General features: G+C 42.7%; 1 protein-coding gene across 2 annotated transcripts; it reads left to right on the forward strand.

Annotated features, from left to right (window-relative positions):
- Positions 1–763: 763 nt before the first annotated feature.
- LOC139541960 (pleckstrin homology domain-containing family M member 1-like) lies at positions 764–27,147 on the forward strand. Of its 2 annotated transcripts, none has more exons than XM_071346896.1 (12): positions 764–1,021; positions 3,111–3,200; positions 7,851–8,098; positions 13,683–14,333; positions 14,583–15,012; positions 15,280–15,457; positions 18,832–19,803; positions 19,914–20,059; positions 25,742–25,935; positions 26,160–26,223; positions 26,377–26,534; positions 26,637–27,147. In XM_071346896.1, the coding sequence occupies exons 2-12, from the start codon at positions 3,147–3,149 to the stop codon at positions 26,752–26,754; spliced, it is 3,213 nt and encodes a 1,070-aa protein (XP_071202997.1). In that variant the 5' UTR covers positions 764–1,021; positions 3,111–3,146; the 3' UTR covers positions 26,755–27,147. The 2 variants fall into 2 exon arrangements, with proteins under 2 accessions (XP_071202997.1, XP_071202996.1); XM_071346895.1 differs by having other exon boundaries at positions 764–940.
- Positions 27,148–27,755: the final 608 nt, after the last annotated feature.

Below are 27,755 nucleotides of genomic sequence, written 5' to 3' on the forward strand. Positions count from 1 at the left end.
TGCAGTGTGATCATTGTAAAGCATTTGGTCGTGTTTCAAGTGTTTGCAGAAGGGAGAAGTCGAGATGTCCAAGTTATGGAAAAGATCATATCATGTGTTATAAAAGTGATGAAAATGTGACATGTTGCAATTCTGGTGGGAACCATGAAGCTACGTCTTTCAAATGCCCCACAAGGATGAAAGAGAATGAGGAGTCCAAAGTCAGGGCTGTCCAGAGCATTTCATATGCAGCAACTGTTAAAAGGGTTGAGGGTTTGAATCATGCACCTGAAAAGCCCATGGTGGCGGACAGGCCTTCACTGCAGGCTGCAGGGGTTGCCTTTCACCAGCAGGATCCTGATATTTTAAAGGTTAAGAAGGTGCATTTTGTGGTCTTTATAGCTATGGGGATTAATGGCACTACCAAGGTGGAGAGAAGATCCATGAAGATAGAAATCATTGTGGATGCGGCGGAGCGGTTCCTGGGGCTGAAAGATTCCTCCTTGAAGGAGTTACATGGAATATTGTAACAAGGAGTACCACTCTCTCAAGTCCTAGAGCCTGAGAAAGAAGATATGAAGATTTGAAAGAATGAATAAGTTGTTGTTCTGGTTTGTTAATGTACTATTTTTATTTGGGTGGATTAAGTTAGTTTCGCTATTACGTATGAATTTTCTTTCTATCTTGTTTTGGTTTAAACCCGTCCATTTGGTGGCGGCAATGCACCTTTGGGGGTTGTAGTCCTCCATAAAACCCACAGAAGAAAAAAAATAATATCCCGTGATGCATTTGTTCTCTCATTGAGTTTAACCTGAATCTGAGTTAACGTTAGTTGAAGATCGAAGACACGTCCGAGTCGACTATTCTTTCTGTATTAGGCTAAGGAATCTACGTGTGAAAGAAATGACATCATGAGACAATGTTGCTGTCCATGTAGGAGTCAAACAAGAACAACAAAGCGGTGGGGAAAAAATCTTGTTTCGCTTCTTTTCTGTTTAAACATAGCTAGCTAACGACGCCTGTTGCACAACTCAATTACACGGTATGTAAGTTAGCTAACTTAGATACGCGATGTTCCTTATGTTTTTATCTATATTTCTTGGCAAATATACATCGTTTTGTATGTATATTGTATATTTGGCTTTTTATTGACATCTCTTTAAGACGACAATACTGGGGGTTCTCAAGCTGATTTGGAGACGTAAACATTGGGCATTGAGTTTTAGGAGTAATAAAGTAATGTTGTTTTTGTGCACTACTGTAGTTAACGTAGCTAGATGGACACAGCAAGGAATCCAATGATCAAGCCACAGCTTTTGACACACACACACGGTAATGTTCTCATGAGTACGAGTACTACTGGACGTTCCGTTTTTCCAGTTCTTTCAGGAAGTGAACCGGTGTCATTTTTGCTCTGTGGCTACATATCTTACCTTCAACAAAAACCTCAGCAGACCGTATGATTAATATCTAGGCCTAAACTCTGAAGTGTCCACTCACTGATAGGCTACTTCAGTTCAAACCGAAAATGCAGATGTAAGATTCTATTAATGTCAATGAATGTCACAGCCCTTTTAGTCTGTGTTTGCTTACTTTAAATACAGTGCGTTCAGAAAGTGTTCAGACCCATTCACTTTTACCACATTTGGTTACATTACAGCCTTATTCAAAAAAAAAATAATGTTTTCCCTCAATCTACAGTACCCCATAATGAGAAAGCAAAAACAGGTTTAGAGTTTTGTTAAATGTATAAAATAAAAAACATTTACATAAGTATTCAGACCCTTTGCTATGAAATTGAGCTCAGGTGCATCCTGTTTCCATTGAACATCCTTAAGATGTTTCTACATCTTGATTGGAGTCCACCTGTGGTAAATTTAAATTGATTGGACATGACTTAGAAAGGCACACACTTGTCTAAAAAGTTCCCACAGTTGATGGTGCTTGTCAGAGCAAAAACCAAGCCTTGGGGTCGAAGGAATTGTTCATAGAGCTCCGAGACAGGAATGTGTCAAGGAACAGATCTGAGGAAGGGTACCAAAAAAATATTATGCCGCATTGAAGGTCCCTTAGAACACATTAGCCTCCATCATTCTTAAATGGAGGAAGTTTGGAACCACCGAGACTCTTCGTAGAGTTGGTCACCCAGCCAAACTGAGCATTCAGGGGAGAAGTGAACTCGATGGTCACTGACAGAGCTCCAGAGTTCCTCTGTGGAGATGGGAGAACCTTCCAGAAGGACAACCATCTCTGCAGCACTCCACCAATCAGGCCTTTATGGTAGAGTGGCCAGACGGAAGCCACTCCTCAGTAAAATGCACATGACAGCCCGCTTGGAGTTTGCCAAAAGGCACCTAAAAGACTGATCATGAGAAACAATATTCTCTGGTCTGATGAAACCAAGATGTAACTCTTTGGCCTGAATGCTAAGCGTCACATCTGGAGGAAACCAGGCACTGCTCATCACCTGGTCAATACCATCCCTACGGTGAAGCATGGTGGTGGCAGCATCATGCTGTGGGGATGTTTTTCAGCGGCAGGGACTGAGACTAGTCAGGATTGAGGGAAAGCTGAACGGAGTAAAGTACAGAGAGATCCTTGATGAAAACCCGCTCCAGAGCGCTCAGGGCCTCAGACTGGTTCAAAGGTTCACCTTCCAACAGGACAACGACCCTAAGCACACAGCCAAGAAACCCCAGGAGTGGATTTGGGACAAGTCTCATTGTCGTTAAGTGGCCCAGCCAGAGCCTTTACTTGAACCCGATCTAATAACAAAGTACTGAGTCAAGGGTCTGAATACTTATGTAAATGTGATATTGCGTTTTTATTTTATTTTGCAAAAACGTCAACCTATTTTTGCTTCAATTGTGCGGTGTTGTGTGTAGATTGAGGTAGGGGTCGATTATTTAATCAATTTTAGAATAAAAGGCTGTAACATAACAAAATGTGGAAAAAGTCAAGGGGTCTGAATACTTTCTGAAAGCACTATATGTCAAGTGTCACCTACATTGAGAAGAAAGGGGGCTGGGAATTGCAGAACTGACTGACAATGTATTTTTCAGTGAGTTATTCTTGGTTCAGCTTGTTTTTGCCAGTATAACCACAGCGGATATCTTATTTGTATGTCACAGCATGTCATGTGAGAGTAACACATCCCTGGAGGCACGATGCTAGCCACACAGACCCCAGATATGGGGCCAGAGGCGGAAGATGTCAAGCAGGTAGGCTCAACCTCTTTTGCTGTAAATAGCCTGTTTAATTCAATAAACCACTTCCACTTAACACTGAAAAGATGATCAGATATCTCTCACATAGGGCCTACTTTGTTAGTGTTTGAGTGACACATGGATGCATTACACATTGATTCAGATTTTTTCACTTTGAAATGTATGCCAAACCAAACCTGTTGATTTTCAAAGTTTAACAAACCATACAACGCTATGCACATGGACATCTTTGAAGAATTTACACAGAACATTTTACAAATACACATTTACTGGATGAACTGGAGATGCGTTTGGTAACAGAATTATAGTAAAATCTCACTAATTTAAAAAATCAACCACATTTTCCAAAAACTCTGTCAAATATCTGCACTGAATCAAGATTCAAAGATATCTGCAGAAAGAATGGGGTGTCAGCTATTACATGGCACCTTGAGCTTGAAAAAAATACATATATTTTGGTTATTGAACTACAGTAGGTGAAGTGGATTTACATTCGGTAACGGCATTATGGTAACATAATTACATCACAGGTCCTTGATCTGTGCTATACAGAAATGCGTAATTATGGCTATATCATTCTCTTCATGGTCATGTAACCCTGAATAGGCACACAAAGGGCAAAATATCCTTCTGCAAAGTTGGGTATTATTATACACACTGGCTATTATTGTAATGAGCTCCGTCCCCAAACGAACACATTTTGTTAGTTCGGACCAGATCTGAAATAGCCTAAATTTCACACGTTTGGACAGCACGGTAGAGTACATTACAGTACATTGTACTGTGCGCTACTGTAATGTGTACTATACTCTACTGTACAGACTTGCAGTGTTTCCTCTTGCAAAATGTCTAACAGGCATGATTGTGGTGAAGGACTGAGAAGCTCAGTTCTACTCCAAAATGAGTATATAGCCTGTGCATGGTCCAAATTATACTAAACAAAAATAATCGCAACATGCAACAATTTCAAAGATTTTACTGAGTTACAGTTCATATAAGGAAAACAGTCAATTGAAATAAATTCAATACACACACTCGTTTGCCTCATGCAGCCTGACACATCTTCGTATAGAGTTGATCAGGCTGTTGATTGTGGCCTGTGGAATGTTAGCCCACTTAGGGCTGTGGCGGTCATGACATTTTGTTAGCTGGTGATTGTCAAGCAAATAACTGCCAGTTTCACAGTAAGTGACCGTTTAATTAACAAACACATTTAGCTACTCCTGAGCTGTGTTCAAATACCCATACTAAATTACTATATACTTTTAGATAATTTTAGTATACTGTAAACGAAGGGTATCCTTTCAGTTGAGCTTACTAGCGCTTTGCCTATCTACTGGAAGTTGATGCTGTTGCTATGCAACCTCTTGCTAGCTTGTTAGCATAACAAATGACTAGCTAGACCTTTTACGATTTCGGGTGTGTTCGTAAATTCAATCTAGAGTGCACTCTGGGCGTTCGTAAATCGCTCGCTCTCGGAGTGTTCCGAGCGCACACACTGGACGCTCTGGCTGAGGTTTAGGGTTGTCCGAGCGTTCTGACCTCACAACGGCAGTCAAGCACCTAAGCTAAGGTTGGCTAGCTTACTAGTTCCAGACTCAAATGAGAGCACACCTCACTCTGACCATTTTACTCGCCCTAGCAGAGCTGTTTTCATGTTATCCAGAGCGTTGGTAACTGTCCTGCTGGCAACAATTTAATTACGCTTTTTTTTTGCCAATGTTTATTGACATCGGCCATATTCAACCATTGAGCGTTCGTAAATTCAACAGTTATTCTGCGCTCTGGCACACTCAGACGAGAGTACTCTGAAATCAGAGTAGATAGCCAGAATTAACAATGTCCATTGAGAACACGCAACGACTATACCACTTAGCTAAGAATGATGTGAATTATCAAGTCAATAAACATTGGTTAGATAGCATATAAACTCAGCAAAAAAGAAACATCCCCTTTTCAGGACCCTGTCTTTCAAAGATAATTCGTTTTTCTCGTTTTTTTTTACTATTTACTACATTGTAGAATGATAGTGAAGACAAACTATGCAATAACACACATGGAATCATGTAGTAACCAAAAAAAGTGTTAAACAAATCAAAATATTTTACATTTGAGATTCAAAGTAGCCACCCTTTACCCATTGCCTTGATGACAGCAGACCAAACCATGTGCTTGTGCCACCAACTGAAAAAGTTGATAGCACCAGTGGAAAAAGTTAGTGTAGGCAGACCTTTAGGAGCACCATACGGACATTTAGGAGCACAATGAAAATATTCGAGGTAACAAGCAGTTTTCTTTAATATTACAATCGTGATTAATAATCTGAGCTCAGTGTATTTTCCATGGCACTCAGAGGCTGTGGTAAAGTTATCATTGCAACAATTATCACCTGGGTGAATTATTTGTAAAAAATTCCTAGGCGCAGGTCGCACAACAAAATAATGAGGCACATATGTGAGTAAAATGGTTGCACCTGTATGTTAAAGGAAATCTCCACCCAAAAACTATTTTGATATTTGTTTTATTAGTCCATTGGTATAGTCCCAAAATGTTTGCATGTCACTCATCAAGTGTTCAAGATGTATAACTTTAGAAATCCAGCCGTTATGAAGCATTTTGCATCATATATGATGCTGCAAAACTATATTGCTCCCTACCACCTTCATTGCACAACTTTTTGACCCAAGGCCGACGGCCGTTCCTTGTCGTCGTGACAAAATGTTGGATCTGATTGATTGCCATAATGGAAGCAATGTAATGTCCCACTGCCTTTCACCTTTTTGATTCTTTATGCAGAGGTTTTCACCAAGTTATGTAATGTACCTATGACTACATTGATTTCCATATTAATAGGCCTACATTTCAGGTTGTCATTTAAAATGAGAATGATTGTAGTTGCCTTAGTGAAAGGGAAGCTGAAAGGAAGTAACAGAGTAATTATATATATATATATATATATATATATATATATATATATACATACACACATACACACACCATGGGGCAAAAAAGTATTTAGTCAGCCACCAATTGTGCAAGTTCTCCCACTTAAAATGATGAGAGAGGCCTGTAATTTTCATCATAGGTACACTTCAACTATGACAGACAAAATGAGAAAAGAAATCCAGAAAATCACATTGTAGGATTTTTAATGAATTTATTTGCAAATTATGGTGGAAAATAAGTATTTGGTCAATAACAAAAGTTAATCTCAATACTTTGTTATATACCCTTTGTTGGCAATGACAGAGGTCAAATATTTTCTGTAAGTCTTCACAAGGTTCTCACACACTGTCGCTGGTATTTTGGCCCATTCCTCCATGCAGATCTCCTCTAGAGCAGTGATGTTTTGGGGCTGTTGCTGGGCAACACGGACTTTCAACTCCCTCCAAAGATTTTCTATGGGGTTGAGATCTGGAGACTGGCTAGGCCACTCCAGGACCTTGAAATGCTTCTTACGAAGCCACTCCTTCGTTGCCCGGGCGGTGTGTTTGGGATCATTGTCATGCTGAAAGACCCAGCCACGTTTCATCTTCAATGCCCTTGCTGATGGAAGGAGGTTTTCACTCAATCTCACGATACATGGCCCCATTCATTCTTTCCTTTACACGGATCAGTCGTCCTGGTCCCTTTGCAGAACAACAGCCCCAAAGCATGATGTTTCCACCCCCATGCTTCACAGTAGGTATGGTGTTCTTTGGATGCAACTCAGCATTCTTTGTCCTCCAAACACGACGAGTTGAGTTTTTACCAAAAAGTTATATTTTGGTTTCATCTGACCATATGACATTCTCCCAATCTTCTTCTGGATCATCCAAATGCTCTCTAGCAAACTTCAGACGGGCCTGGACATGTACTTGCTTAAGCAGGGGGACACGTCTGGCACTGCAGGATTTGAGTCCCTGGCGGCGTAGTGTGTTACTGATGGTAGGCTTTGTTACTTTGGTCCTAGCTCTCTGCAGGTCATTCACCAGGTCCCCCCGTGTGGTTCTGGGATTTTTGCTCACCGTTCTTGTGATAATTTTGACCCCACGGGGTGAGATCTTGCGTGGAGCCCCAGATTGAGGGAGATTATCAGTGGTCTTGTATGTCTTCCATTTCCTAATAATTGCTCCCACAGTTGATTTCTTCAAACCAAGCTGCTTACCTATTGCAGATTCAGTCTTCCCAGCCTGGTGCAGGTCTACAATTTAGTTTCTGGTGTCCTTTGACAGCTCTTTGGTCTTGGCCATAGTGGAGTTTGGAGTGTGACTGTTTGAGGTTGTGGACAGGTGTTTTTTATACTGATAACAAGTTCAAACAGGTGCCATTAATACAGGTAACGAGTGGAGGACAGAGGAGCCTCTTAAAGAAGAAGTTACAGGTCTGTGAGAGCCAGAAATCTTGCTTGTTTGTAGGTGACCAAATACTTATTTTCCACCATAATTTGCAAATAAATTCATAAAAAATCCTACAATGTGATTTTCTGGATTTTTTTCTTCTCATTTTGTCTGTCATAGTTGAAGTGTACCTATGATGAAAATTACAGGCCTCACCATTTTTTTATATATATACATACACACATACACACACCATGGGGCAAAAAAGTATTTAGTCAGCCACCACTGTACATTTTGATTTAACCCATCTCACCATTTTTTTTAGTGGATCAAAGAGAAGTTGGCGTGGTCACTCAAGGCTCTGCAGAAGCGCTACGTGATGACCGATGCCGTGGTAACCAGCGAGGATGGCGACGCCAACCTGCTGTGCTCTTCTCTGGAGGCCGTCTTTATCCACGGCATCAAGAGCAAATATGTCCGCTCCAAGGCCGGAGGACATGGCAGGAAAGGGGGGTCCCGGGGACCCCTCCCCCAGCCTGTGTTCTGGAGCCTTCTCAAGACGGTCACTCACAGGTGGGTGGAAGCCTGGAGCTGTACACTAACAAGTACACTTCCCCCTACAGATAACCCTACAGACCCCTCTAGTGCAGTGTCTCTACCCTCAATCACTTTAGTGAGATGGCATTTGAGTATGAATGTCTTTCTGTAGGTGCGATCAGTCTGTATGTGACTGTTGCTGTAAGCATGACAAGTTGAAGTTGAGATAATGGCATGTTTATATCCTCTGTTGCAATAAATGCGTATAAAAAATCACATTTACACAGGGTGTCAGTGCGTTCTTAAACAGTTTTTAAAACGTGATGGACATGACTACAGTGTTTCCGTTATATTGTGCCGCTGCTTAATTGTTAAAACCACGGCAAAAAAATACAGAAATGTAACATCAAATAATTATTGATAATAATTAATTACCTTGGCTCCTTGCTGCACTCGCGTAGTCTCCTCGTGGAGTGCAATGTAATCGGCCATAATCGCCGTCCAATAATGCTGATTACCGATTGTTATGAAAATTTGAAATCGGCCCTAATTAATCGGTCGACCTCTAGTTACTATGGGCTTAATATGCAGACTTGAACTTTGTTGCCTCCCTTTACGCTTTGGGACAATGACTTCCATTGTTAGGGCGGAGACATGAGTCCTCTCGTCGTTATATACAGCTCTCTGGTATAGACCACTTGCGAATTGGAAAGAAAAGTTGGTGGGTGCATAGTGCACTGGTCGGATGCTGGCTTCCCCTAAAGTAAATTGATGTTTTGCCAAAACTACTGTCTAAACAAAAATTATTCATAAGACTTCACCAGAGAGCATGAGTTTGCCACAGTGGATCATTAGCTTAAAAAAACAAAAAACAGCTGTGGGTTGTTTAAATCACAAGCGCTTAGGCCTATGCCTATTTGGGAAGCCTAAAATTTCGGCAGTGTGTGGCAATAAGCCTAGCTTATTTATTGAGTTGTGGCTGTCAGTGAACAGCATCTGAAATATGTTTTAATATAATGCTTCTTGAGTATAATTTGAAATTGTTGACACAGGAAGGGGAAGGTTGTCCGGCGTGTCTCTCCAGAATGCGTACACTCGGCTCTCTAGAATGCGCTCAGTTGTCTCCCGCTAATTCTTGCACATTAGTTGTTTCATTTTGTGAATTGTTTGCCCTTTGTTTATTTGTATACATTCCCCATTACGTATGTCACCATTAAGCCTAGTAAATGTACCTTTTATCTCTGTCATTTGGTTACATTCATTTCTGTTAATGCATATATTAGTCATTTCCTGTTCTCCTTCTCAGGGTGGAAGCGTAGTTTGCAGAGTTCACAACCTGCTATACTTGGCTTTTAATATAACACCCTAAAAAAAATGCCTTATACACATAGGTTCCGTGATTGGACGGGCTGTTGCCAGAGAGAGCGCGGTAGCCTATACAATTTGAAAGAAAACACTACATTTCCGACCCCGACATTGCCCTCCTACCGGAGCAATTTTGCTTACATCGCTGATTAGGCTACACAACGTTCCTGCAAATGTTTTTGTTCTAAAACCATTATTTGGTTAATGTGCATTAACCTGCTTTCTGCAATGAAAATGCTGTGCCTTCCGAAAGTATTCACACCCCTTGACTTTTTCCACATTGTGTTGTCTTACAGCCTGAATTTAAAATGGATTACATTTAGACTTTTTTGGTCACTGGCCTACACATAATACCCCATAATGTTAAAGTGGAATTATGTTTTTTGAAAGTTTTACAAATTAATTAAAAATGAAAAGCTGAAATGTCTTGAGACAATAAGTATTCAAATCCTTTGTTACGGCAAGACTAGGAGTAAAAATGTGCTTAAGTTGCATGGACTCTCTGTTTGCAATAATAGTGTTTAACATGATTTTTTTGAATGACTTCCTCAGCTCTGTACCCCACACATACAATTATCTCTAAGGCCACTTAGTCAAACAGTGAATTTCAAACACAGATTCAACCACAAAGACCGGGGACGTTTTCCAGTGCCTCGCAAAGGGCACCTATTGGTAGATGGGTAAAAATGAAAAAGCAGACATTGAATAGCCCTTTGAGTAAATATACACTGAGTTGTACCCCCTTTTGCCCTCAGAACAGCCTCAATTAGTTGGGGCAGGGACTCTACAAGGTGTTGAAAGCATGCCATAGGGATGCTAGCTAATGTTGACTTCAATGCTTCCCATAGTTGTCAAGTTGGTTGGATGTCTTTTGGGTGTTGGACCATTATTGATACATACGGGAAACTATTGAGCATGAAAAACCCAGTAGTGTTGCAGTTCTTGACACATTCAAACCGATGTGCCTGGCAGCTCCTACCATACCCTGTTCAAAGGCGCTTAAATCCATTATCTCGCCCATTCACCCTCTGAATGGCACACACATAATCTGTCTCAAGGCTTAAAAATCCTCCTTTAACCCCCCCTTCAGCTACACTGATTTTGAAGTGGATTTAACAGGTGACATCAATAAGGGATCATAGCTTTCATCTGGTCAGTCTGTCATGGAACGAGCAGATGTTCCTAATGTTTTGTACACTGGTTGCTTACCAAGAAGAACGTGAATGTTCTTGAGTGGCCTTGTGATTTAAATCAACTTGAAAATCAATGGCAAGACTTGAAAATGACTGTCTAGCAATTATCAACAACCAGCTTGACAGAGTTTTAAATAATAATGTACAAATATTGTACAATCCAAGGGTGCGAAGCTCTTAGTCTTACCCAGAAAGACTCACTGCTGTAAGAGCACCTTTGGTAGCAATATCATGTAATTACTCCGGGTGTTTTAAATACTTATCGAAATATATTAGTGTTTTATTTTTTTTGCAAATGTTAGAATACTCTGTCAAAAATTGTGTAGATCGTTGACAAAAATGGACAATTCAATTTGTTTTAATCCCACTTTGTAACACAGCAAAGTGCATGAGCAGCATCTGAAAATGTAATTGCGGGAAGACGCCATTTTTTAAAACTACTGTTACTGTTCTTAAAAAAGAGGAGAGTCTCAGCCTGATGTGAGCATAACAATTATTTCTCGACTGTCAATATAGATGAAATAACACTAACAGAGTACCACTATTGAAGTATGTGATTGAGACGATGCGCCAATGGAGCACAGTGTGCCATTTGTGGTGAATAAATCAAGTAGCTTATACAGTAACATTATAGGTCTAATGGGACATTTTTGTAGGACATTAAATGTACTGTTGGATCAATTGTATGGCGATCTAGCAACAATATCATATTTAGAGTTAGCAGTCTGTGTGTTGAGTTCCCACTTCCTCAGGTGGTAAATTATATAGCCTAAGCCAATATGCACAAAAGACATGCAGACACATTCATCTTTCAAAATATATTTGATTATTCCGAGTCCTATTTTGATGTGTTGCACATCAAAATATCCATCATGCATTTCCTGAACATGTTAGATGAAATAGTTCTTCACGTGTTACTTGGCCACTGGAAAAAGCCCGTCTAGAGCACCTCTGCTTAGCTACCTAGCTTCGAAGCCATTTGATACCTGATTCACTGAATGAGGGACTCATTTATTCAACTTGTTATAGCATAATACCTCCAGGAGAGCTACTGGGTGTGTAGACCTTTTTTCCCCCAGCCCCACTCCAACACACCAGATTGTAAAAATCCACTTCTCAACAGGACCTTGTTATGCTGACACGGGTGTGTTTGAGCAGTGCTGGATCAAAATCCTGCACACCCTAGCTCTCCAGATGTTAGGGATTTTATACAGTAACAGTGCTAGATATTTGACTTCAAGGCGTTTGTTCAGTGTTATTGTATTGAGTATTATTCTAGCTGATATTGCTATCGAAGTCAACTTTTCTGGACGCTTACATGAGTTTGATCTAGATAATGATTAGTCCATTGGGGTAGCCTAATCACCCGTAATAACATATGCTAAATCTGTGAATGCGACCAATAAAATTGAATTTGATGGGCCACCCCATGCCAGAGGTGGCACCACAGGTCCCGGAGTGTTGTGGCAAGAAAATGAAAATCTGGCGCCTGTAGTTTTTCCTGATCTGGTAACCTAATAAGGTAAAACGCTGTGCCTTATACGGTATGACATGATCTGTTTTTAAAAAGGTTGAATATGGGCTATGATGAGACCTGAGTTTTTTTCTAATCCGGTCACATGTTGTTTTTTTTTTTAATCTCCTGGCCTTGGGGAGGATGAGAACCCTGTCAAACTGCAGGAACCTTGTACTTGTTCATATTCATTATATTTTAAAGAAGGACTAGGGTTGTTTCCTATGCACAGAGAATGCAACATGATTGGACAATAAAACTCATAGGGGGGAGCTTGCTTTATGCAGGTTTGCATTGTGTAGTCCTGCCCTATGCAACTATAGGCCTAATTAAACATGAACTCACAGTCCATGTCAGCTATTGTGTTTATTGATGGATTCCAGTTAATCATTTTGGATTGAAAAAGTCTAGGTCGCCAAGTTAGCCCAAATTTGTATATAAACCAAATGTGATCCTATTGTGTCAGGGCTGCAGAGTCTCTGGCCTCGTTCAAGGCTCCGCTAAAGACTGAGCTGTTAATAAGAAAAGCTTTCAAGGACCAATGTGCATTCTGTTCTCCTGTCCACCGCGTCTGACGACAACAGTATATGGCTTTGAATGTCTACTTTCAATGTTCTGTGTTAGGATTGTTTTTATTAGTCCATATTTTCTTCAGCGCCTTTAGGTGTGAGAAGCGCTTTACAAATTACATGTATTATTATTATTATAAATAGCTTACACAACGTTACCGTCTGTGTCTCACGGCTTTGTTTAGTCCTGCCAGAGGGACAGGGCGCATAGTAGGCTAGACTGCAGCTGCTGCTGCTGCCTACAGTTGATCAGACTGAAATATATTCTTGTTTCCATGCAATACAGAATGTCAGATCACTAATGTTTAGGTGTATAGGCTGCTACGTTTTATATACGTTTTTGCGTGTCTGGAGTGATGTGTTATCACGCTTGCTAAATAAATACCGGAGGAAAGTGGAGAGCGCACCTTGAGCTTTTTTGTGTTGTGCACGACCTGCGATTTCCGTGACTGACTGGTCAAGACACGCAAAAGAGCCAGCAGCAGCCCGGATGTCAAGGACAGGGGGATTGTGCGCAAGTTGACAAATCATTAGGCAAATCGGTCCCCAAAAAAACAGCACCTCCATTTTTTTGTAACGCTTTGTGTCGATATATGTTATTAGGCTAAACAATATCAAGTGGTGTAGCGCTGGCACATCTGATTTGAAAAGTGTTGTTCAGCCATCTATAGTCAACCGCTATGCTACCACATCCGTTAGGCTCCAGGAGAATTTACATTGCTAAAATAGTACACCTTGATAATATGAGCCAGCCCTAATAATAATTATTGCCTACATGGACTTCTTTCTGGAGAGGAATATTAGCAGGTGTGTGTTAAAAAGGTCTTAGTCTTTAAATGAAACTTCATGGACCCTGCATATACCCTGTTTTTAGTGGTTAAGCAGAATGACAATTAGTAAAGGTTTAAGATCAGATGGTGTAGAATGTTTACTGTATACTGTACATAAAACGATTCTCTAATGTCTCCTGGCCCCCTCAGTGACGTGATCACGGAGCTGGAGAAGCTGAGCTTTGTGGGTACGGACGTGGGTCGCTGCCGGGCCTGGCTGCGGCTGGCCCTCAACCACGGCCTGATGGAGTGCTACTTGGCCTCCCTATTCCGTGAGGACTCCAACCTGCAGGCCCACTACCAGCCCTCCGCCCTGCTCCTGGACCCTGAGGAGCGTGAGGTGCTGCTCAGTTATCTCCAGGGCCTGGCCTCCCTGGTCTTCAACCTTTCGTACAAGTCAGCCGTGCTCAACGAGTGGACCACCACCCCACTGGCTCTGGCCGGCCTCTGCCCCACCACCCAGGCCGACGCTGTCGACCTTCCCAGTCTCACCAAACACAAGGATTCTTGGGATACGGTGTCACTGTCGTCCGGCGGGTCGGATACGGTCGAAGTGCAGCATGGGGGGACAGGGGTGCTGGGGAGGGTGATTGGGGGTGTTTCAGGGGGTAGGACCCCTCTAAATTCTTCTAATTTGAGCCTGGACACCACAGGGTCATCTCAGCTCTCCTCCAGCCTAAGCTCAGACAGTCTGCTGCAGGGTCATGACCCCAAGAGCCCAGACAAGGAGCCCTGGCCATGTGACCTAGAGATCTCTGCCAGACTGGAGAACGATGTCAATGCCAAGAGGCCTCTTAAAGAGTAAGTCGTGAGTGTGGGTCAGTGTGCCTGTCTGAAGAATTGAGGCCCTTTGAATCACAGCCATGGTTAATCTCCAAACCATTAAAAGACATTTAGCAGATGCTTTTATCCAAAAAAGGTGATGTAAGCAACATGCTTCAACTAACGATGTGTACAGAAATTAGTGAAATAGTTAGATAACATGTTGTCCCTCGTTTCATTTGGTGATTTCTGTTGACCTCTGACATTTCCTACTTTCTGTAACTGCAGTGTTCTGGCAGACTTCAGGGAGAGTACCAACTCCAGTCAGGATTCCATGCACGAGGATTCGTACGTTTCCACTCCGGGTGCAGACCACCTCTCAGAGAATACGGCCTTCAGCGGTTCTGACGGCGAGACCCAGGGGCCATTCACACCCCTCACTGGCTCCTCTAACCCTGCTTCAGTGGGGTCAGACCAGGAGGAGCCGTCCACTAAGACCCATGTCCCTTCCGAAGTGTACTTGCACACTGAAGTGCCCTCCAGTCACAGTGACTGTGTGGAGAGTACAGCGACAACTCCTCACCTACCTGTCACAGAGACGCCACAGGAGAAAAAGACAGAAGATTCTGCTAAGAGCACCTCTGCGCCTTCAGCCCACACAAACCTATGCCGTACTACCAGTGTGCAAAGCAGGAGGGTGTCTACAGACTCAATCACAGTAAGTTGAATCTCTTGTTTTTTCTCTCTCGGTCTCCCTCTCATTCCCTTCATCAGACTCAGTCTGACTCACTCGTCATGTGGTTGACCTGACCTTAAGTTCTTTGAGTGCTCCTTGACCTTTGCAGTCATATTGTGCAAAGTTTTTGCGAAATTATAAAGCATCTGTGGATTTATATGGTTACATGCTGAAACAATCATTCTATTTCAAGATTTGCTCAATTAGCCACCAATCATCACTAAGTAAAACCCGTCTTCCCTTTCTCAGCATTCCCACTCCTGGATCTCTGAGGATGACATCTATAAGCCACACCTTGAGGAACTGGTTGCCCCCGATGAGTCTTTACTAGGCATTGGCCCAGCTCTTGTGAATGGATTGACCTCTCCCCCTCCAGAGCCCGAGACGCCCCAGTCTCCCCCCAGCGTGGTTCACCGCAGGCAGATAGGTAAGCTCCCAAAACCAGGAGCACCACCACTTCTATCACTTCGTGAACACAACACCTTGTGATGCAGTCTGTTGTAACCAGTGCTCAACCACCACCATAAGTGGCCTTGGTCATGAGGTGACATGCCAAAAGTATTGTTCCTAGTTTTCATCCATCATTCTGGTTTTTGTCACACTTGTAGTTTCAGAGAAGCAAGATGAAACAAATCATTTTGTTTCGATGATGAGGAGTCATTGGAAAGTCCAGCACTTCTATTATTGTGAAACAAATATCAAGGCCCAGAACTTCTATTATTGTGAAACAAATATCAAGGCCCTGACAGTATGAACTTTTTAATGCCTCTATCAGTAATGTACATGAATTCTGTCTTACCTTCTTGGTATGTGCTTCCTCATTTTTGCTTACAACTTCAGATAATTATAAATAGGTTATCTTGCTGGTACTTCCTCCTTATGATGGAGTATGTGTAGCCCTTTACACTCGTGCCCATATACGGGTTGAAAATGGCAGATTTGGACTCTGATTATGTACTTATCTTGTACATAGTGTTTCTGCCACTGTCTCTTATTGTTACTCTTTTATTTTTTTATTGTTTATTTAGTAAATATTTTCTCAACAGCATCGTTGGTTAAGGGCTTGTAAGTAAGCATTTCACGGTAAGTTCTACCTCTACACCTGTTGTATATGTGACAAATCAGATTTGATACTTGCCTAAATTGGAACGCAGTGGCTGTACAGTAACATGCTATACACAATGTCAGCGCTCAGGTTCTCCGCTTCAGATCTGCATGGCTTTTGACTGACAGCCGTTCTGAATTTGAGCACCGTGCGTGACAAGAAGTTGCCCCGTCCCTCCTGCTAATTGGGCAACTTCGGCAGATGTTTTGTTTAGAGGTCGACCGATTATGATTTTTCAACGCCGATACCGATTATTGGAGGACCAAAAAAAGCCGATACTGATTAAATCGGCCGATTTAAAAAAATTATAATAAAAAAATTATAATAAAAAATTAAAAATCCACTTGTATTTATTTATTTATTTGTAATAATGACAATTACAACAATACTGAATGAACACTTATTTTAACTTAATATAATACATCAAAATCAATTTAGCCTCAAATAAATAATGAAACATGTTCAATTTGGTTTAAATAATGCAAAAACAAAGTGTTGGAGAAGAAAGTAAAAGTGCAATATGTGCCATGTAAGAAGCTAATGTTTAAGTTCCTTGCTCAGAACATGAGAACATATGAAAGCTGGTGGTTCCTTTTAACAAGAGTCTTCAATATTCCCAGGTAAGAAGTTTTAGGTTGTAGTTATTATAGGAATTATAGGACTATTTCTCTCTATACGATTTGTATTTCATATACCTTTGACTATTGGATGTTTTTATAGGCACTTTAGTATTGCCAGTGTAACAGTATAGCTTCCGTCCCTCTCCTCGCTCCTACCTGGGCTCGAACCAGGAACACCGACAACCGCCACCCTCGAAGCAGCGTTACCCATGCAGAGCAAGGGGAACAACTACTCCAAGTCTCAGAGCGAGTGACGTTTGAAACGCTATTAGCGCGCACCCCGCTAACTAGCTAGCCATTTCACATCGGTTACATCAGCCTAATCTCGGGAGTTGATAGGCTTGAAGTCATAAACAGCGCAATGCTTGAAGCATTGCGAAGAGCTGCTGGCGAAACGCACAAAATTGCTGTTTGAATGAATGCTTGCTGGTGCCTACCATCGCTCAGTCAGACTGCTCTATCAAATCATAGACTTAATTATAACATAATAACACACAGAAATACGAGCCTTAGGTCATTAATATGTTCGAATCTGGAAACTATCATCTCGAAAACAAAACATTTATTCTTTCAGTGAAATACGGAACCGTTCCGTATTTTATCTAACGGGTGGCATCCATAAGTCTAAATATTCCTGTTACATTGCACAACCTTCAATGTTATGTTATAAATACGTAAAATTCTGGCAAATTAGTTCGCAACGAGCCAGGCGGCCCAAACCGTTGCATATACCCTGACTCTATGTGCAATAAACGCAAGAGAAGTGACACAATTTCACCTGTTTAATATTGCCTGCTAACCTGGATTTCTTTTAGCTAAATATGCAGGTTTAAAAATATATACTTCTGTGTATTGATTTTAAGAAAGGCATTGATGTTTATGGTTAGGTACACGTTGGAGCAACGACAGTTCTTTTTCGAATGCGCAACGCAGGACACGCTAGATAAACTAGTAATATCATCAACCATGTGTAGTTAACAAGTGATTATGATTGATTGATTGTTTTTTATAAGATAAGTTTAATGCTAGCTAGCAACTTACCTTGGCTTCTTACTGCATTCGCGTAACAGGCAGGCTCCTCGTGGAGTGCAATGAGAGGCAGGTGGTTAGGGCGTTGGACTAGTTAACCGTAAGGTTGCACGATTGAATCCTCGAGCTGACAAGGTAAAAATCTGTCATTCTGCCCCTGAACAAGGCAGTTAACCCACCGTTCCTAGGCCGTCATTGACAATAAGAATGTGTTCTTAACTGACTTGCCTAATTAAATAAAGGTGTAGAGAGAAAAAAAATCGGCCAAATCGATGTCCAAAAATACCGATTTCCGATTTGTTATGAAAACTTGAAATCGGCCATTCCGATTAATCGGTCGACCTCTAGTTTTGTTGTCTGAGGGAAATGCTGTAAACTGAGGACTCAATGTATTTTGAAAGATAATAAATACCACTGATGTCATACAAGCCAGCCAAACACCTGTGAGTTCAAATGTGCGCTTAACATTTCCATATCATAAAACTCATGTAATATACTGTGCAAAGGTATATAGAATGAGCGTATCTTTGTTGTATTGTGAAGAACATTTTCTGTATTGTGAAGAAAATTTGCTGCAGACTTACACATCTGAATGCAGATGCATTCTATGCTCACAAATTACGATCTGCTTCTTTGAATTGCATTGTGAAAGCCTAACACTGTAAAATCGTATTTTAGAATCAGCCAGTCATGTTGGCAATAGAACAAGCTTTCAAATTCCCGTATACTTCAAACTGGTCCCTTTTTTTGCTACCGTGGTTATGCATATGCTGTCAATATTTCTTCTGTAAAAAACATTTCAATTTAGCCCTATCCATATAGTATAGGGCTAAGGGTTATTACACTTATGTGTTGAATCCGCAGTGCAAAAATTATATTCATGTTACAATAAAACCTGTTATACTTGAGTGTCATTAGCAAAGTTTTATCTGGACAGAAATAAGGCCCGCTCACTTTAGATCTGTTTTGCAGTTTTTCAATGGCGCCCTTGACTTCACTCGCTCTTTCATTCCCTCCCTTTTTTCTTTCACTCTTCTTCTCTTTCAGGCCTGTCCAACCCTTTCCGTGGGCTGCTGAAGCTGGGCCATCTGGAGCGGCGGGGCGCTGTGGGCATGTGGCGGGACTACTACTGCGAGCTCTCGCCCTTCGAGTTCCGCCTCTACCTGAACGCAGAGGAGCGCACCTGCTGTGACAACTGCTCCCTGCTGCGTTGCGAAGACGCCCGCGTCGCCTCGGCCGAGGGCCGCTTCGACCTGGCCTTCCCAGGGAAGAGGCTCCACCTGCGGGCAACCAACCATGACGAGGCAGAGGACTGGGTGGACCGCATCGCAGAGGCCGTCAGCAAGTTCCGCCCGTTGCACCGCCTTGACGACCATTCAGAGGTGCTGCAGTCCACTGACAGCTTTGTCATCCTGGAAGAGCCCCGAAAATCTTCCCCTTCGTCCCCCTCCGTACCCACCAGTCCCGAGCGAGGGGGTACTGCGGTTGAGCAGGAGCAGCAGCCGCCACTTGAGCTAGACTGGACGCGTCCCACAGTCCCTGAGTCAGACGCCATTAAGGAGGCGGTGCTGTACCTATCCCAGGACGCAGAGGCTCGCAACTGGACTCCTCTCGTCTTCTCCCTCTCCTTGGAGACTCTCAACAGTTTCCGGGTACAGGATGGGCGAAAGGTACTGTGCTGCTCTCACCCCATCGAGGGGATACGGGACGTGGTCCCAGACGTTTCTCTGGGGGGACCGGCTTTCTTTAGGGTCGTAACAGCCAGAGATACGCTCAAGCTGAGGGCCAAGAGCCCTGAGGAGGCGCGTGCCTGGAGGGGCATCATCAGGGGAGTCCTGGACTCCTACCTGGAGAATGGAGAGAACGGGGAGCCTAATAGCCCCGGGTTAGCCACTGGGGCATGGGGCAACGTCCACAGACTGGTGCAGCATAGACTGAAGGGGGATGGGGTGCTGCTGGCCCATCTATATACAGTGCCCACAGAGAAGGGGCTGGACCTTCAGGGCTTCAAGTGTGCAGGTAGCTCTAAAGCTTAACCTAATAACAGCCAACTCTTTTGTAAACATTAAGTTTCCCTTACCATGCCGTTACTGGGAGAGACCGAGTATGTATTACCGCCTTCTCTGCAGGTTGTCCAAAGCCGGTGGGTGTCTCCCGGGGAAAAGCCAGACTGTGCGAGTTCTCAGGGAAGTACTATTGCGACGCTTGTCACCAGGGTGACACCATCGCCATACCCTCCCGCATGGTGCATAACTGGGACCTCACGCCTCGCGAGGTGAGTCTCTCACGGGGTCTATGGACCACACACAGAGCTAACATTTGTGTCAAAGCACATCCTTGGTAAAGCACATCCTTGGTAAAGCTTATTCTTTAGGGTTTGTATAGTCATAAAAATCCAGTCACCGTTCCAGTTCATCCCAAAGGTGTTCAATGGGGTTGAGGTCAGGGCTCTGTGCAGGCTAGTCAAATTCTTCCACACTGATCTCGACAAACCATTTCTGTACAGATCCCGCTTTGTGCACGTTTCATGCTGAAACAGGAAGGCGCCTTCCCCAAACTGTTGCCACAAAGTTGGAAGCACAGAATCGTCTAGAATGTCATTGTATGCTGTAGCATTAAGATTTCCCTACAATGGAACTAAGGGACCAAGCCCGAACCATGAAAAACAGCCCCAGACCATTATTCCTTCTCTACCAAACTTTACAGTTGGCACTGCATTGGGGCAGGTAGCGTTCTGGCATCCGCTAAACCCAGATTTGTCTGTCGGACTGTCAGATGGTGAAGCGTGATTCATCACTCCAGAGAACGCGTTTCCACTGCTCCAGAGTCCAATGACGGCGAGCTTTACAACACTTCAGCCGATGCTTGGCAATGCGCATTGTGATCTTAGGCTTTTGTGTGGCTGCTTGGTCATGGAAACCCATTTCATGAAGCTCCAGACTAACTGTTATTGTGCTGGCGTTGCAACCAGAGGCAGTTTTGAACTGAGGACAAACTATTTTTACTCGCTTCAGCACTCGCAGTCCTGTTCTGTGAGCTTGTGTTGCCTACCACTTTGCGGCTGAGCCGTTGTTGCTCCTAGACATTTCCATTTTATAATAACAGCCCTTACAGTTGACTGGGGCAGCTCTAGTAGGGCATACATTTGACAAACTGACTTGTTGGAAAGGTGGCATCCTATGACGGTGCCAAATTGAAAGTCACTGAGATCTAAAGTAAGGCCATTCTACTGCCAATGTTTGTCAATGGAGATTGCATGGATGTGTGCTCGATTTTATACACCTGTCAGCAATGAGTGTGACTGAAATAGCCGAATCCACTAATTTGAAGGTGTGTCCACATACACAAAAGTATCTTATACCCTGTAGTTAAGTGGTAAGCTATTATTAGCTTGTAATAATGTTTTCGTCATGTCATCATGTCCCCAAAAAACTTTCCACTGAACTCACGAATAAGGCCATACAAAGTTGATAAAAAAAATGTTTTACCATTCATTGAAACGATTGTTTCGTTCGTTGCATCAACAACAATTTTGTTGAATCGTGAAAATAATCAAAATAATATGTGAATAGTGAACATTAATTTTAGGAAAAATATGAATGTTGCCTTTCTTTTGGATTATGAGGTTTAAAACCTGTTTTGTAGATACAGTACATTCGGAAAGTATTCAGACCCCTTGACTTTTTCCACATTTTGTTACATTACACCCTTATTCTAAAATAGATTTTTTTCGCTTTGCATTCAGGCCAAAGAGTTCAATCTTGGTTTCATCAGACCAGAGAATCTTGTTTCTCATGATCTAGGAGTCTTTAGGTGCCTTTTGGCAAACTTCAAGTGGGCTGTCATGTGCGTTTTATTGAGTAGTGGCTTCCGTCTGACCACTCTACCATAAAGGCCTGATTGGTGGAGTGCTGCAGAGATGGTTGTCCTTCTGGAAGGTTCTTCCATCTCCACAGAGGAGCTCTGTCAAAGTGACCATCGGGTTCTTGGTCACCTACCTGACCAAGGCCCCTTTCCCCTGATTACACACTTTGGCCGGGCAGCCAGCTCTAGGAAGTGTCTTGGTGGTTCCAAACTTGTTCCATTTAAGAATGATCGAGGCCACTGTGTTCTTGGGGACCTTCAATGCTGCAGACATTTTTTGGTACCCTTCCCCAGATCTGTGCCTCGACACAATCCTGTCTCAGAGCTCTAAGGACAATTCCTTTGACCTCATGGCTTGGTTTTCGCTCTGACATGCACTGTCAACTGTGGGACCTTTTGAGACAAGTGTGTGCCTTTACAAATCATGTCCAATCAATTGAATTTACCACAGGTGGACTCCAATCAAGTAGTAGAAACATCTCAAGGATGATCAATGGAAACAGGATGCACCTGAGCTCAATTTCGAGTCTCATATTTTTTTATTTAAATGTTTCACCTTTATTTAACCAGGTAGGCTAGTTGAGAACAAGTTCTCATTTGCAACTGTGACCTGGCCAAGATAAAGCAAAGCAGTTCGACACATACAACAACACAGAGTTACACATGGAATAAACAAACATACAATCAATAATACAGTAGGAAAATCTATACAGCATGTGCAAATGAGGTAGGATAAGAGGTAAGGCAATAAATAGGCCATGGTGACAAAGTAATTACAATAAAGCAATTAAACACTGGAATGGTAGGATGTGCAGAGGATTAATGTGCAAGTTGAGATACTGGGGTGCAAAGGAGCAAGATAAATACATACAGTATGGGGATGAGGTAGATTGGATGGGCTATTTACAGATGAGCTATGTACAGGTGCAGTGAGCTGCTCTGACAGTTGGTGCTTAAAGCTAGTGAGGGAGGTAAGAGTCTCCAGCTTCAGAGATTTTTGCAGTTATTTCCAGTCATTGGCAGCAGAGAACTGGAAGGAGAGGCGGCCAAAGGAAGAATGGGCTTTGGGGTTGACCAGTGACATATACCTGATGGAGCACGTGCTACGTGTGGGTGCTGCTATGGTGACCAGTGAGCTGAGATAAGGCGGGGCTTTACCTAGCAGAGACTTGTAGATGACCTGGAGCCAGTGGGTTTGGCGACGAGTATGAAGCGAGGGCCAGCCAACGAGAGCATACAGGTCGCAGTGGTGGGTAGTATATGGGGCTTTGGTGACAAAACGGATGGCACTGTGATAGACTGCATCCAATTTGTTGAGTAGAGTGTTGGAGGCTATTTTGTAAATGACATCGTCGAGGATCGGTAGGATGGTCAGTTTTACGAGGGTATGTTTGGCAGCATGAGTGAAGGATGCTTTGTTGAGAAATAGATTGCACTTCCTAAGGCTTCCACTAGATGTCAACAGTCTTTAGAAAGTTGTTTCAGGCTTCTATTGTGAAAGGGGAGAGAATAAGACCACTCAAAGCAGGTGGCTCAGCTGAAAGCCTTTAGTTTATTGCGCACGGCCGTGAGCGCGAGCTCCGTTCCCTTTCCTTTCTAATGACAACGGAATTGTCCGGTTGGAATATTATTGAAGATTTATGATAAAAACATCCTAAAGATTGATTATATACATCGTTTGACATGTTTCTATGAACTGTAATGGAACTTTTTTGACTTTTCGTCTGGACTTTGTGCTCGCGCTTTGTGCATTTGGATTACTGGACTAAACGCGCGAACAAAAAGGAGGTATTTGGACATAAAGATTAACTTTATCGAACAAAACGAACATTTATTGTCTATAATGGAGACCTGGGAGTGCCATCAGATGAAGATCATCAAAGGTAAGTGATTAATTTTAATCACTTACCTTAGTTTAGTTTAGGTCACCTAGCAGCACGAGCTCAGAAGATCGATGGGGGGGGCAATCAATTCACATATGGTGTCCAGGGCACAGCTGGGGGCAGAGGGTGGTCTATAGCAAGCGGCAACGGTGAGAGACTTGTTTCTGAAAAGGTGATTTTTTTTTAGAAGTAGAAGCTTGAATTGTTTGGGTACAGACCTGGATAGTAAGACAGAACCCTGCAGGCTATCTCTGCAGTAGATTGCAACACCGCCCCCTTTGGCAGTTCTATCTTGGCGGAAAATGTTATAGTTAGGGATGGAAATTTCAGGGTTTTTGGTGGTTTTCCTAAGCCAGAATTGACACGGCTAAGACATCCGGGTTGGCAGAATGTGCTAAAGCAAATTTAGGGAGTAGGCTTCTAATGTTAACATGCATGAAACCAATGCTTTTACGGTTACAGAAGTCAACAAATGAGGGCACCTGGGGAGTAGGAGTGGAGCTAGGCACTGCAGGTCTCTAGAGACGTTTAAACCAGGTGATGTCATCGCATATGTAGGAGGTGGAACAACATGGTTGGTTAAGGCATATTGAGCAGGGCTAGAGGCTCTACAGTGAAATAAGACAGTAATCACTAACCAGGACAGTAATGGACAATGTTTATTGATATTAGGGAGAGGCATGCGTAGCCAAGTGATCGTATGGGTCCAGTGAGTGGTTGAGCTGGCTGGGGACACGGCGATTCAGACAGTTAGCGGGCTAGCAGTTAGCAGGGCGGGGCTAGCATAAGGGCCTTAGAGGGACATTGCGATGGGGGAAAGTCTGTTTTTTTCCTCCTCGTGCATTGACGTCGAGAAGCCCTGGAGCCCTAGCCGGGAGATGGGTCTAGCATGGGCTAGCTCCAGGCTAGTTGGAGAGAAAAATCGGTCCGGTATGCTCTGGTTTAAAATGCGTTGTACGAACTGGCGAGAGCTTTCCGAGCTAAAGGTTAGCTGATGACCGCTAGCAGTGGTTAGCTGACTGATAGCTGGTAGCTAGTTAGCTTCAGTTGAGGTATTCCAGTTTAGAGGTAAATAGAAATACTTTAGAAAAAAAACAGATCCACACCACATTGGGTGAGGCGGGTTGCAGGAGAATATTTTGAAGTTGAGGTTTAGGAAAAATATTTAAAAGAATGCAACAAAAGGATATATACATGGGACAAGACAAGGACGTCTGACTGCTACGCCATCTTAGATTGATATCAATAGCAAAGGGTCTGAATACTCATGTAAATAAGGTATTTCTGTTTTCACCCTGTCATTATGGGGTATTGTGTGTAGATTGAGGATTTTTTTTATTTATTCCATTTTAGAATACGGCTGTAACGTAACAAAATGTGGAAAGTCAAGGGGTCTGAATACTTTCCGAATGCACTGCTTTTCAAGTTGATTTGGCCATCCAATGTATGGGACATTGCAACTCAATAGATGCTAGTCAAACTGCAAAGTAAACACGTCTAAGGTAGCTAAGATAAATATGACTGAAGAAAATTTGTGGGCTTGCTTCTGCTGAATAAAAAGATTTGTAGCCTACCATAGCCATATGATCATTAATATATATTGAATGAACAAATTATTTAAAGGCATAAAATGTATTTGGTTGTAAATGTTGCAATCTTTTACATCAAAGGGTGGTCAACTATCCTCCAGGAGAGCTAATGGGGGAGTGTGGGCTTTTATTCCTATCCCCCACTAACAAATCACATTTGAGAAATGAGCTGCTCAACCAGACCTTGATAAACTGTCTCTGTGTTTGATCAGGGTTTGATCAAAAGCCTGCACACCCAGTAGCTCTCCAACCTGAGGGTTGACCATGTGTTTTACACAGTTGCCTAACAGGTTTTCCACTTGTCGGGGGGTTAAGTGCCTTGCACAACGACGGGAGATGGTACATGGGATCAGAGCAGTGGCTTCCAGTGTTTATACCACATTACGCTTAATTTCTTTACACGTACATAGAGACACCGCCAATTTTTGGGTCATGAAATTCCTTGTCAAAGTGTGTATGAACCCTGTTCTTATTTGCACACATCTATGGAAAAATAACTATTTTTGTCATTCATCTTTTTGCTTTGACATTGAACTAATCCTGTTCTCCTTTGATCAATATTGTTTGTTTTTGTTGTTAAACTGCTCTCGTGTGTCCTTTGCCCTGGTTGTGTACATGTAGGTCTCCAGACAGGCCCTCGAACTGCTGGCTCAGGTTGAACATGAGCCCCTGCTCAACCTTCACCTTTTGAACCCTAACCTGTGGGAGCATGTTGAGGCCATGGCCCAGGCACACAGTCTCAGACAGAGGCTGCAGCTTGTAGGACACTACCTGCTCACCTGCCGCAGTGGGCCATGCAAGGATATTCAGACCAGGTGTGTGTGAGCGACTTTTGTTTGGCTGTTCTTGTATTGCAGAACTGGGTCAAATGCAAGTTTATCAAAGTGAGCTGGATCATATTGATCCTGCATTCTGAGAAATCCAGTCATCCCTGGTCATTATTTTATGTGATCTAGACTTGGGCCAAAAGGCAATGCATTGATTATTTCCACATAAGCTTTCATTGACTTTGTATAACTATTGTGTTATTTTTCTCAAGACTGGGCCTAAGGACATACCTGTTAGAATCAAGCCATCTCTACAGTGTCATGGACTTACAACAGGTATCTACTATATACAGTCATTACTTACCTGTTAGTCATTTCACTTTTTAAATGAAATAATACACATTCTTAACCTGCAAGACCACATCACCAGAAACCAAGTAGATGTAGTTAATAAGCTTAAATGGTATATTTTTCCATGTTGTGTTTTAGATAGCGGAGGGAACATATGTTGCCTACTTGAATATGTTGATCCGGTTTGCCTCCAACCACGTTCAACAATGTGACCTTTGCACCCAGAGGGGCTACATCTGCCAGATCTGTCATGCCGGTGACATCATCTTCCCCTTCCAGTTCGACACCACTGCCAGGTAGGGCCCTTGTCACTTCAATACATTGGGATGTGTTCACTCGGTGATCAGTTCACCCCGCTCTTTCTCTCCACACACTCACTCTCTCTGTCTCCCACTCAGGTGTAAAGAGTGTAAGGCAATGTTTCACGCAACTTGCAAGGCCCAGTCGTCCTCGTGTCCACGATGCATGCGTCTTCAGAGGTACCTCGAGAGCGATCTGCAGGACTGCTCTGTTTGACCCAGTGGCCTTCCTGTAGCTGCAGAGACCTATGAAATGACAAACGACAAGAGCAGACATTCATGTCCTGCTTCTAGTTTCTTTTTTCTACATGAACTAACCTCAAGTGCAATTAGGAAGTGTGACTGTATGTACCGACCACAGACCAAACATGACCAACCGAACTGGATAGTGTAAAAAGCCAAGAGCTACACAAACTTGCACTAATATAGAAAGGTTTCTGCTATTGAATTGACGTATTTGACAAGGTGAAGCCCACTGATATGTTCTTACCTCTCTGAACTTTCTCTACGTCTTGAGTGTCCAAGCCAAGGAATCAAATATGAAGGATGATGCAAAGAATCTACTTTATGCAAAAAAATAAAATTAAAATAAATGTATACATTGATGTCATTGGTTGGAGGCTTGTGGTGTTATTTCATGTTTGCAGGAAACACTCGCTGTATATTTCTGTACATTTATATTTTTATTTCACCTTTATTTAAATAGGCCATGGTAGTGAAGTAATTACAATTTAGCAAATTAACGCTGGAGTGATAGATGAGCAGATGGCGATGTGCAGGTAGAAATACTGGTGTGCAAAAGAGCAGAAAAGTACATTAAAAACAATATGGGGATGACGTAGGTAGATTGGGTAGGCTATTTACAGATGGGGTATGTACAGCTGCAGTGATCGGTTAGCTGCTCAGATAGCTGATGTTTAAAGTTAGTGAGGGAAATATGTCTCCAGCTTCAGCGAATATGATATATTTTTTTGCAATCCGTTCCAGTCATTGGCAGCAGAGATCTGGAAGGAAAGGCGGCCAAAGGAGGTGTTGGCTTTGGGGATGACCAGTGAGATATACCTGCTGGAGCCCGTGCTACGGGTGGGTGTTGTTATCGTGACCTGTGAGCTGAGATTAGGCAGAGCTTTACCTAGCAAAGACTTATAGATGACCTGGAGCAAGTGGGTCTGCCGACTAGAGCATACAGGTCGCAGTGGTGGGTGGTGTATAAGGGGC

The sequence above is a fragment of the Salvelinus alpinus genome, chromosome 17 (genome assembly GCF_045679555.1).
Source record: "Salvelinus alpinus chromosome 17, SLU_Salpinus.1, whole genome shotgun sequence".
NCBI classification, from domain to species: Eukaryota; Metazoa; Chordata; class Actinopteri; order Salmoniformes; family Salmonidae; genus Salvelinus; species Salvelinus alpinus.

Coding starts and splice junctions, on each gene's coding strand:
- LOC139541960 (XM_071346896.1), top strand. CDS start 3,147: ATGCTAGCCACACAGACCCCAGATATGGGGCCAGAGGCGGAAGATGTC. Junction 8,099..13,682: donor CTCAAGACGGTCACTCACAG/GTGGGTGGAAGC, acceptor TGGCCCCCTCAG/TGACGTGATCACGGAGCTGG. Junction 20,060..25,741: donor GGGACCTCACGCCTCGCGAG/GTGAGTCTCTCA, acceptor GTGTACATGTAG/GTCTCCAGACAGGCCCTCGA.